Source organism: Suillus subaureus (assembly GCF_016647635.1).
Source record: "Suillus subaureus strain MN1 chromosome Unknown BJ212scaffold_174, whole genome shotgun sequence".
Classification (NCBI taxonomy): Eukaryota; Fungi; Basidiomycota; class Agaricomycetes; order Boletales; family Suillaceae; genus Suillus; species Suillus subaureus.
Window position 1 is genome coordinate 17,582 of NW_024538730.1, and position 11,928 is coordinate 29,509.

The 11,928-nt window shown below is 46.5% G+C and overlaps 2 protein-coding genes across 2 annotated transcripts; one reads left to right on the forward strand and one right to left on the reverse strand.

Moving 5' to 3' along the window:
* Nucleotides 1–7,946: 7,946 nt before the first annotated feature.
* On the forward strand, nt 7,947–8,490 carry BJ212DRAFT_216738 (uncharacterized protein). The gene has a single exon (XM_041342676.1). It carries the CDS (start codon nt 8,110–8,112, stop codon nt 8,383–8,385), a length of 276 nt encoding a protein of 91 aa, XP_041185607.1. The 5' UTR covers nt 7,947–8,109; the 3' UTR covers nt 8,386–8,490.
* A 1,945-nt stretch (nt 8,491–10,435) lies between these two features.
* On the reverse strand, nt 10,436–11,262 carry BJ212DRAFT_1403591 (uncharacterized protein). Its single transcript, XM_041337376.1, is given in 6 exon segments — nt 10,436–10,596; nt 10,617–10,677; nt 10,716–10,739; nt 10,785–10,873; nt 11,108–11,228; nt 11,239–11,262. 4 exon segments carry the CDS (start codon nt 10,871–10,873, stop codon nt 10,531–10,533), a joined length of 240 nt encoding a protein of 79 aa, XP_041185608.1. The 5' UTR covers nt 11,108–11,228; nt 11,239–11,262; the 3' UTR covers nt 10,436–10,530.
* Nucleotides 11,263–11,928: the final 666 nt, after the last annotated feature.

An 11,928-nucleotide genomic window follows, 5' to 3' on the forward strand; every position in this document is an offset into this window, starting at 1 on the left:
TTGGGGTGGCACTGCCGTGCAAGTTACGCAGCATTATATACGCTAATCCTTTTGAATTGACGCACTATCGCAATATATCTGGATGTATCCCCGCTCAATCTTAGTTCCGAGGTTATTGTGAAATGCGGTAGAGGTGAGTTTCTCGGCAAATGTTGTGATAGGTGGGTTTTGGGGACTTTACATAGGGACGCTAGGCACACCCCTTAACGCGTGTCTACTCATGGTTGTTTTTTATGTATGAAAGGTTCGGGCACGGTATCGGGCTTCGAAACACATGCAGCACGGAAGCGCCTAGTTACATCGCCGGCCGATTGCTGGTGGCATAGCTTTTTTTGGACACTAAACCAGCTGCTAGACTAGATTAGCCCTGGACTGGGACCGGATGATTAATATTGCGTAATGGTTTTTAGTAGTAAAATGCGTTCGTGCCGGATGCCTGCACTCCAAATCAAGGTTTGTCCTAGCCTTTGCGATAAACACGCTTAGTAGTACCGTTGCTTTGCGGTGATGCCAACGTCCTATAAAACTCAGATGTATCTCCTGGATCGCCACGCTAGGCTCTTGCATTCCCGTCCCTCCCCTGCACCGAATCACGAAAAGTAATGTCCAAGGAACTTAACCTGGCCACACCTTCTGGCAAGGAACTTGGCCGTTCACTGAGTAACATCGAGACGGTAAAGGACCATGACGCCCAGCGTAGTCGTTTGCGCTCCATTTTTATAGTCATCACTTGTACCGCTGCAATGGTTGTTAATGTGAGTATCCATCATACCTTTGTTCGCAGATCTTTGGTGACATCTCTTTTAAATTGTAGATATCTAATACCACCTCTGTTTCGATTTCACTTCCAACAATCGAGAAGGACCTAGCTATTGAGGAAGAACAGCTTCAGTGGCTCGTATCCGCCTATTCTCTCAGTTCTGTATGTTCTATTTTTGCCTATTTTAATATGACGGCTCACCTCGTGTCAGGGTTGCCTTCTCCTGTTTTTTGGAAGATTGGCGGATCTTTATGGACGAAAAAAGGCATTCATGGTTGGTACTCTCTGTCAGATTGCCTTTTCTCTCGGTTGTGGCTTTGCAAAAGGTTGGCGTGCCTTCCGTCCGTTCCCGTGTTCCGTCCACTCACGATGTAATCCCAGATGGTCTTACTCTCGCTGTCCTCCGTGGCTTCCAAGGTGTTGGAGGCGCCGCTACAATACCATCCTCAGTAAGTTCTCCCGAGATATTTTTGATTCAAAAATGCTCAGTTACTTTCTCAGCTTGGTATCCTAGCCCATGCGTTCCCTCCGTCAAGAGCACGTTCAATAGCATTCGCTACCTTTGCAGCGGGTGCTCCTGTGGGTGGCGCATTTGGCACGATCATCGGCGGTGTCCTGACTCAACTCACCTCGTGCGTCATGATTACCGATACACGCTGTATTTCTCATGCTGTCACACAGATCACATTGGCGCGCTGTATTTTACATGGCTGCGGCAACTTCAGCCGTAATTGGAGTTTCGGGTCTAATTTCATTCGATGCTGACGTTCCCTCATCGGAACTTGTCAAACGTGTCGACTGGATCGGCGCTTCGCTCGTCACAATTGGCTTGGTTTTGATTGTATTCGTACTTGGTCAAGGAGAAATCGCCTCCGACGGCTGGAAAACCCCTTGTAAGAATGTCACCGGACCATGCCGGTCATTGGCTAAAACTATCAACAGATATTATCGTGCTCCTTATTCTCGGAGTTATCATGGTTGGACTATTCTTGGCTTGGGAGTGGAGGCTAGAACAAATTATTGACGACGATCCATCAAGAGCGACATCTATGTGGACGCCACCACCACTCATGAGGCTCTCGCTCTGGAGTCGGGCCAAGGGCCGGATGGCCGTTGTCCTTGTCATCGCGTTCTTAAATTGGAGTGCTTTCATTGGCTGGAGCTTCTGGGTTCAGGTATGTTCCGGTTCCACCACCCAAGGGAACGATATCGCTGACTCCGTTTTCTAGTTGTATTATCAGAACTACCTGCTATTGACACCGGTGAACACTATGATCCGATTCATTCCCATGTTCGTTGTCGGTTGTTTATGCAACTTTTTCGTGGCGATGGTCGTTGCCAAATTGCCCTTGGTTATCTTTGTAGGCAAGTGCCTATGTGCAGAATATTAACATGTGAAACTAACTTGTGGTCCAGTCAGCGGAACTCTCTTGACAGCAACGGCCGCCATCTTATTTGCCCTAATTGACCCGTCTGCAACATACTGGGCCTTCGGCTTCCCATCCACAGTTCTTATCGTGTTCGGCGCTGACTTCGTATACTCCTCCGGTACAATTTTCATTGCCAAAACCTCGCTCCCACACGAACACAGCGTGGCTGGAGCGCTATTTCAAACTATGACACAGGCAAGTCCCCGTGAAACAACCAACACTGTCCTATACTAAACTGCTATATTTTTGGTTAGATCGGCACCGCATTCGGTCTAACTATAACCACAATTGTGTTCAACACTGTAGTTGATAGGGAATCTGCCAAACTCGGCGTCACTGTAAACTCCAGCGGTACCAATGCGCCCATGTCTGCACAACTCGTGGGGTATAAAGATGCGCAATGGACCTCTGCTGCGTTTGCCCTTATGGGTGAGTACTGTGAATTTGTCTTGTGTTGAGAGCGGATCATTGATGGTTACTGTGATTATAGCCGCGCTGCTGGCAGCGCTTTTCCTCCGCACTGTTGGTATCGTCGGACACAACAAGGTCATTAGGCATGTTGATTCCGATCAGACCATGGCTGCGCATGCTGTGTCTAACGACGCTGTGATACCGGCTATGTCCAACTAAGTAAGACATCGACATTCTAACGGACGGTACTTATGCCATCACGAACTCGTATATGCCACCCTTTGCATTTATTCCATCGCACCTCGCACGTTTCGGGATTCACAGGAACCCGCCAATCCAAATTCAACATCCTTAACATTAATCGTATCGACAATAGTTACCGTGCCCACGCATGCCGTCGTTTTGACTCTGGCATTGCATGTTTTCGTTTCTGTCATACGTGTTCGAGAATCCACAGGAACTCACAAGTCTAAATTCGACATTTATTATTGGTCTCCCTATATATGTAGTCAGTAGTTTTCGCACCCACCCACGCCATCATTTCGACTCCTAGGCATTGCATGTTTTCGTTGTCGTTTCTTCTACGTGTAAAGCGTTACCCTTTGGATTTTACTCGGCATGTTATACTGGTAGTGGTACTGTAACAATGTCGTGATCATCGGATAATTTATAGATGCAAGGTTGAACGTTGAAACGTTGAAAGTTTGAGGAGGAATGGTTGTTCCTCCTGTTGGCTATGCTATGGGAGACTAGTTAATGATCATGCACAGCCTAGTGTTGTGGGTAGAAGTCTGCCATTCTGCCGGCCGGCTTGGCAGAATCCGGCAGAATGTCAAACTACAGGGGATCGCAGCGAAAGGGATTCTAATACCCCTCTTCACCTTATATGGCCCTCGATCAACTCAGAGCAACTGCACTTCCTTACCTGTAGAGTAGGAATTTTTCAGCAATACAGCCTGTTCATGGATGACCTCAAAGCATATAGCCTGACGGATTGGCATGATGGGAAGGCTTCGCAGTCAGTGCCGACAGACATCCTTTGAAGACACTAGCAATCACCCTCTTCCCCGTGCTACCGACGTCGAACGCTTCTAGAATCTCAGATATGGGTAGCACTCAGTCTCCGAAGCGCTGCAATCTCACGGTAGACACAACACTGACAAAGATTCGAGCAAATCTTCGTTACCAGTCACCAGAATAGGGTACGAGCTTTTGACAAAAGATGTAGCGAGTTCTCAACGACTTTGTTGAAAGGTCCCAGGCTCCCATCATGACATCATGATGGCGATGTGAGTAACGTTGATGAGAGTCAGGGCCAACTATGCTGATTTTCGTTCGAACGGTGGTCCAGGCACGTTTGCCTCGAACTCTGAGGTGCAACAAGGACAAGGAGTCCTTTAGACTAGATATATTGTCTCTCATAGAGTACTCTACTCTCAATAGGACATAAATAAAACTAAAAACACCTGATGATGATGATGATGTAACAGAACTATGACTTGAGATTACAAGGCTCATATAATTATTCGACAACAGGGCATGAATCTACAACAAGTCCGCAATTATTGGGTGATTCGGTATTGACTCTACATCACATGGTCTGCTTCTGCAGCCATGGCTGTATATTAGAATACCAGTACCTTGTGAGATGTACTTGCAATGGGTTTATGATTGTGACGCCAATTAGGTGGCGTCTGCCCAGAACTTGCAGCGCCATCTACCTGACGGAGGAAGCGATACGACTCGATAATGATAACAGAACTATGACTCGGGGTTACATGTGTATTTCTTCGAAGATAACTCTTCAACAACAAGGATAATTCTACTCGGGTGTATAATCACGAAATCACCCATGTCGGTCCATCTAATACTATCTCGGTAGTAAAAATTATGATTCAGCATTGTAATTTGAATAACGGCATATCACGCGATGAGGTTTTCAGTGATGTTTAAAATACCTGTTAATACCTGTTAATAACACTGTTGAAAAGTCGTCGCGTCCCAAGGCCTGTTGAAAACTTGAAAATTATGATCAATACCGATGTAGCTGCCGATCTAGAAGCCAGTTTTGCGTGGGCACCACCACTCGCGCCTCAGACTCGGAACATCGATGACTGTCCGATCTTGCAAGTCCTGAATCCATATCACTTGATGAGATCGATGTAGTATTTGCACCATTGGAATTTGGAACACGAGAAAAAAGCCATGGAACGAGCGCTGGATGATGGAAACGAAGTGTTGGAGGGCCAAGTTTATGATTTTGCAGAATTAAAGCATGTTGACCGAGGTCTTCGGTAGTACCAAAATCTGTTGACGATGAGATCATGGTAGTTCATCATAGCGCCTTGATAATTTTGCCAAGTGGCAGTGGCAGTTCTGCCACTTCTACCCGTTGTACCGGCACGATTGTCTGCAAATAATTCTGCCCCCAGCAGTATAATGCACAGCGCACGGTATTTCTCGTGGGCTTTTTCTTGTATCGGTGCGACCGTCCGTATAGTTGATCTACGGTACGCCGGCCCTGAATGGTTAAAGGCTTATAAGTGCTTAAGCATCGACTCCGAGGCATCGACACAATGCTTCTGAAGTTCTTTCCACAAGCAATCGCACGATATAAGTGATCATCAACGGATTTCCACCACAGGAAGACCGTTAATTTACGGGTGATCAGTTCTTGAATGTTTTTCTGGCCCTAGCGAACAAGTGTTTCGACAAAGGTCCGCGGAAAGCATAGCCTAGGGGTGGAATGGACTTGGCAAAATGGTAGAAGTTAGAACCAGAAAATATATCCACAGAGACGCCTGTACTCTCGCGAGCCTCGATCAAGTACGTATGTCAACCTCTTCAATATCGAGTCAAGTCAGTTGATATGACACCGTTGTCAGGGCATGTGTAACGATTCGCTTAGGTCTGAGGGGTGTTAAGGGGTGGGGTGTACTAAGGTGAAGAATCAAACTGTGTTGACGAGATTTGACTAGAATTCTCTTTTTTTAAAATAAAAATAAAAATACTGACTTTTGCCGTATGTGGATGGTCATCATACTGCAGGGACGTCGACTTCACTCTCTTCGCGTGAGTTCTGCCAACGTTGGCCAGGCACAACGCCCGGGTCTCCCGGATTCTGCCAACAGCACTACCAGCACATAAGAAAACTTCACTTTGGTTATATATCCGGTTGCGGCCCATGCATGATGAATATCAAACTATCCTGCCCCGAGCCTTACACTCTCAAGTTTCCAGGAAACGCGAGAAGTAATGTCTCAGGAGCTTACTCGTTCACCAATCCATCAAGATCTCAACCTCGAGAAGGCTAAGCACTATGATTCAGACTCGGATGTACAGCGCAGTCTTTTGCGCTCTGTCTTTATCATCGTGACCTGCACCGCTGCAATGGTGGTCAATGTATGCCTTCATCGTAATCATATTCCGCAACATTTTTTTCATGATGGCTTGCTATTCGTTATTAATCACAGACCGCTAACACCAGTTCTGTCTCTATCTCGCTCCCAACTATTCAAAGGGACCTAAATGTCAAGGAAGACCAGCTGCAGTGGCTCGTATCTGCCTATTCGCTCAGTTCGGTGCGTCATTGTCTCTCTTCATCTTTCTGCGTCTCGGCTTACTTCCCACTTAGGGCTGCCTTCTCTTGTTCTTTGGCAGATTGGCGGATATCTATGGTCAGAAAAAGGCGTTTATGGTCGGTACTCTCTGTCAAGTCGCGTTTTCTCTTGGTGCTGGCTTTGCACAGAGTGAGTGCTACTTATCTGTTAGTCAGTTCTATCCATTTACATTGTCATCACAGGTGGTAGTACCCTCGTCGTTTTGCGCGCCTTCCAAGGCCTTGGTGCTGCTGCTACAATACCGTCTTCAGTGAGTATTTTGTATATTTTACATACTTTGAACTAGAATTCTCATGCAGTTTCTCAGCTCGGTATCCTGGCGCATGCATTCCCTCCGTCTAAAATGCGTTCAATAGCTTTCGCAACATTTTCAGCGGGTGCTCCTGTCGGCGGCGCATTTGGCATGATCATCGGCGGTGTCCTCACACAAATATCCTCGTACGTCATAAGTTGTTCAAGCGATGCTGAATTTTTGATGTCTTCATAAAGGACGCATTGGCGCTCCTCATTCTATTTGGTTGCAGTAATGTCTGCTCTAACGAGTATTTCCAGTATGATTTCATTCGACGCAGATGTAACTTCGACGGAAGCTGTCGACTGGATCGGCGCTTCCCTCGTCACCATTGGTCTGGTCCTGCTTGTATTTGTACTTGGTCAAGGAGAAGTTGCTTCTCAAGGCTGGAAAACTCCATGTAAGACTTTTTCTGTGTCACGTATTGCTAAATTTCATAATCATTGCTAGACATCATTATCCTTCTAATTGTCGGGATTATCATGGTTTTGCTGTTCTTGCTTTGGGAGCGATACTTGGAGCAAGTTATAGGTGATCCATCAAGCACAACGTCCGCATGGACACCACCGCCATTGATGAGGCTCTCGCTTTGGACGCGAGCAAAGGGCCGGATGGCTGTTATTCTCGCCATTGCATTCCTGAATTCCTGTGCGTTCGTTAGCTGGAGCTTTTGGGTCCAGGTACTCCATGATTTACTGCCAGGAGGAACGAGGACGCTGACTACGCTCTGTTCAAGTTGTATTATCAGAATTACCTTCTGCTCACACCTATGCAAACTATGCTTCGGTTCATTCCAATGTTCATTGTCGGCTGTTTGTGCAACGTTTTGGTTGCAATGTTTGTTGGCAAATTGCCTTTGGTCATCTTTGCAGGTATGGCTCTGTGCGAGAAGTATTGTAACATGTAACGCTGACTTGTCTTGTCGTTCAGTCAGCGGAACGCTACTGACAGCATCTGCCGCTATCCTGTTTGCGCTGATTGACCCGACCGTGACGTATTGGGCATTTGCCTTCCCATCCACGGTTCTTGTCGTGTTCGGCGCTGATTTTATGTACTCCGCTGGTACAATTTTCATCGCCAAGATCGCGCTCCCACATGAGCGCAGCGTGGCTGGGGCTCTGTTTCAAACTATGACACAGGCAAGTGGCGTTTAACCAACTGATACTGTCCTGTTCTAATGTCAATTGATTTGTGATAGCTCGGCACTGCGATCGGACTTGCTTTATCTACGCTTGTGTTCAACATCGTAGTTAAAAACGAGTCTGCTGATGTTGGCGTTACTGTCAACTCTGCTGGCACCAACGCGCCCCATTTCGCACAGCTTAAGGGTTATAGATCTGCGCAATGGAGCTGCGCTTCATTTGCACTTGTGGGTGAGTGCTGCGAATTCGGCCTGCGTTGAGAGTGCTTTGTTGACGATTTGTTTTGTCACGGTGATTAGCTGCGCTGCTGGCAACGCTTTTCCTCCACGGTGCTGGGATTGTTGGAGACAAGAAGACTATCAGGCATATTGATAGTGATGAGACAATAGCCGTGCGGTTTGAGTCCAAGAAGGGCTAGATACACTCATTTTTCAACATATCTAACAATTGACACATGGTCCCACCCCCTCCACTCTCTACTCTATCGTACCCTCGTTCCAGAAGCTCTATACTGCCTACACTCCTTTTTAGCATTACATTTTTGTGTTCTTGCTCATATAGCGTCACCCTGTTTCTCTTGATCTTGAATGTTCCATACTACATACACTCCTTTCTAGCCTTATATATTTTTCTGTCCTTATCTATAGAACGTTATCCCTGTTTCTCTCAATCTTGCATGGCATATATAATTTCAAGTGTCGTGGTTTCTTGCGATGATGTAGCTGAGTGAAGACTGTCGTCTGCTTAGTCACACTGTCATACCAAAAGGCCTGAGTGATACTGAAAGCTATCGCAGACAGACTCTAGTAAGCCAGTATGCTTACAGATGATCAACTCATCCAACGTACAGTAGTTGCATTCCTAATTCTTTCCCCCCATCATACATTCCACGACAAGGCATCAACATACAGGTATCTCCGTTCCATCGCACGTGGAATGGAATGCAGTGTTCTTTGACACTCGCGCCTTCTTTTGATGTCATGCGGATAAATATGTCGACTAAACTTCTGAGCCATGAGCTCGATAGATCGAGTTACAACAATTCGTGTGAGAGATTCCCTACGTTAGTACCCTGGACTGATACATTTTTTTTAGATACAAGGTGTATTATAATAGTTTTGGGACGTCGGAACCGAGTCTCAGGCTGGACTCAGGACAGCAATCAGGCACGCCATGAGCCTATCTATAGCCTGGTGGTGAACCATGACTTCAGGTTCAAGCTTCCGACTGGCATCGTCGACGTTGAATGGTGTTCCAACTCGAATGTGTGGCGCGTTGTTTTATCCAGTGGATTGCCTATGACTCGGAAACATGATTCCTGGCATTGTGAGCCTCTTTGGTTTCGTAGAGTTCATATATATAGGGTTTGGGACAATGGTGACTGGTGGTACGTCATATGATCAGGGACATGCTTATGCATCGCTGATGGACCATGTATCATATTTCCCATTTCCCGACTCCCAAGCCTGTGACTCAGGCTCGCGCGGCTGGGATCATGTTCATTTCGACCGGAGCGCGCACGCCACAGAAGTTCACGCCCATGGTCATGAGCACGCTCGACCAACTTCAGCGAATAATAAACTTCAGGGCGGCATCTCAAGTTAAAAGGTACATAGAACGAAATTCGACATCACCCAACAGAGGTTGACCGGTCACCTGTGCAATGAATACTACGGCTGCTTAATTTGGATGACCTTATTGTCAAGCGGAATCATCACACGATATAATAATATCTCATATGCATTCGCTATTGCTCGCCAACCTATTGTCTACGTCAATGGAATCTCCAATGGCAGTGGGCGCGTGGCAAGTCTAAGTCGAACAGTGATATTTTGGTGACAACTAGGACGGAACATACGGGATTTTACAAAGTTCTCTCAATGGTGAAACTGATGCAGTAGAAAGGTATATAAGTGCCTCGAAAATGCGATGTCCATCAGCTCAACCAATATTCAATTGTCGTTCGCCAGCAGTTTATCTAACTGCCATATCTCATACAACACCTTCGGCCACTCGTGAAAGTCACCCTAGTCTTTTCCAAGCAATGGACTCATTCTCAAACATCCTCGCTATGCTGTCCGCTTCAAAGGCTGACGATGAGAGGAGTCCTGCATCGTCGACACCGGTTGAAGAGGATTCGACGTCAGGAACCACCGGGAATGCTTACTGTGTCATTGCATGAACGCGATGCACACCATCTCAGTCATATACGAACGTAAGTGGAGACAGTTGTTTAATTCGCGGAACGATTGCTTACCGTCATTTGTTGCGGTTCCAAACATTGCTCCTTGTAAATAGGACGGTGCCCTCTATAGCGTTTAAGCTACGGCAGGTTTAATGAGCGACACCACTTCACTTTACTTGTCATGACAATACATTTCGTTCAGCATGCTTCGTTCTTCATTAACCATTTTTCGGTCTTCGTTCACCATTTTTGTTGTATTATTTCGTCGGGTTCTGGGTATCTTGGATATAGGTACAGGAGATACTGCTGTGACTGTTGGGTATTCTGGGTAACGCACATATATAATTATCTGTGGCGCCTGGAGAGAATAAACAATGTTATTACCTATTATGACCCACTACTGGTGATACCTTTGCGCATGTGTCAGGTTGACAAAATCGCTCGAGGAAAATCAAAAGACACAAACAACCATTTACAAGCATTCCATCCATGTTGGCTATTGTCTCTGTATTCGTTGCTCATGGTGAAATTGAATTCGACGTGCTAGACTTGAAGTGTTCAAGGGCATTGTGCAGGGTGAACGTCATGAGCGTGATGCTGCAGTCCGCAGACGTGTGCCATCAATTCGTCACGGTGGTGTAATTCAGCAAGCCAAGTTGGGTGCATGCCGCGCAAGGCCTGATCGATCGATCACTGTGAGCAATTATGAGAACAATCGAAGGGAGCTGAACAATGCAGTCGTTCCAACCCGTTACACTCGTCAATCCACACCACACACCATTGTGGTGCATGCACGTTAAGTGTGTCATAAACTCCACCTCTCCTGCGTAGGACGACCTTCAATGGATTAATCTTGATTTGAGCACACAGCGAACACGTGTGCATTGTCAATTTCGATGCTCGCGAGTTTATCGTCTTGATCTCCGTCATCACGAACAATTCACCCCGGATATTCTATGTACTTCTGTACGTGGTGCAAGGCGGCATTGCACCAGAAGACCAGAGGAATAGTAATGTGGCGCGTGTACGCCATGGGGTGTTGGTTGATGTCGTTGATCGAAGCTAAGGGAAAGAAGAGTAAGAAAGAAGAGAGATCTTACTCGTGAGGGACTCCGTAAGAATCTAGGAGCATCGGGATAGATTCCTTTCCTAGCACCAGAAAGTGTTGGTCAGCTGGCAAACCAAGAAGAAACTTTAATTTGACAATCACAAAGCCATGAAGGAACCGTTTCGAGCCGTATTCGATTGGCAACAGGCACTACGAACGTATATTTCGAAGAGAGCGATTAGATGATAGAAGAATGGTTTTTTGCGAGAACCGCGGTGGTTTGTTCAAGTTTGGTCACTTGTTGGCATCTGTTGGATACGCAAGGCGTTGTTAAACACGTGTAAACACGTTTACAGTGTAGCCTCCGACTTGCTTATTCCTGGCATGTTTTGTAATCGAATTAAACGTTTCTCTTGGACTGCGCAGGTTTCAAACCTGCAGATGACAGGGTTTTCTCTCTCTCGGAACACACTTTGACATTCGCTCATGGATGGTTTCGTCGGCCTTTTATCTTACAGCAGTTTGCGAAACTAATGGCACTGGCGTGTTGTGGGAAAATCACGATTGAGATTTGGGACTTAGTTTTTTTTTACCATTCTGTGTTACATAATGCCGCATCACACGGAGATCTTCATTTTGTTCTTTGGTGATTTTACGGAGCTTTTTGAGGGAAACGCCCGCACGATGGAGCTCACGGTGGATGGTGGTGTAGTGGAGTGCAATGAAGCGGTTGCATAACATGAGTCGAGTGATCTCGTCGAGAAACCAATCTGGCCGGTGGTGGACCAGTTCCACGAGGTACTGAACATCCTCAAGATTCAGCTTCCTCGGACGACCTGTGAATTCACCCCGTGGTTTGACTACATCGCCGGTGTGCTGATAGAGCTTTCGGATGCGGAAGAATGTGCGTCTCGAGAAGCCGACGCAATCAAGGATTTCACGAAGACTAAGGATATCTTGCTCATACAGGCGAATGGCAGCGAGTTTGACGTCGGATGAGATCTTTCGGTTGACCATACTAGGTGTATTGTTGTCCGACG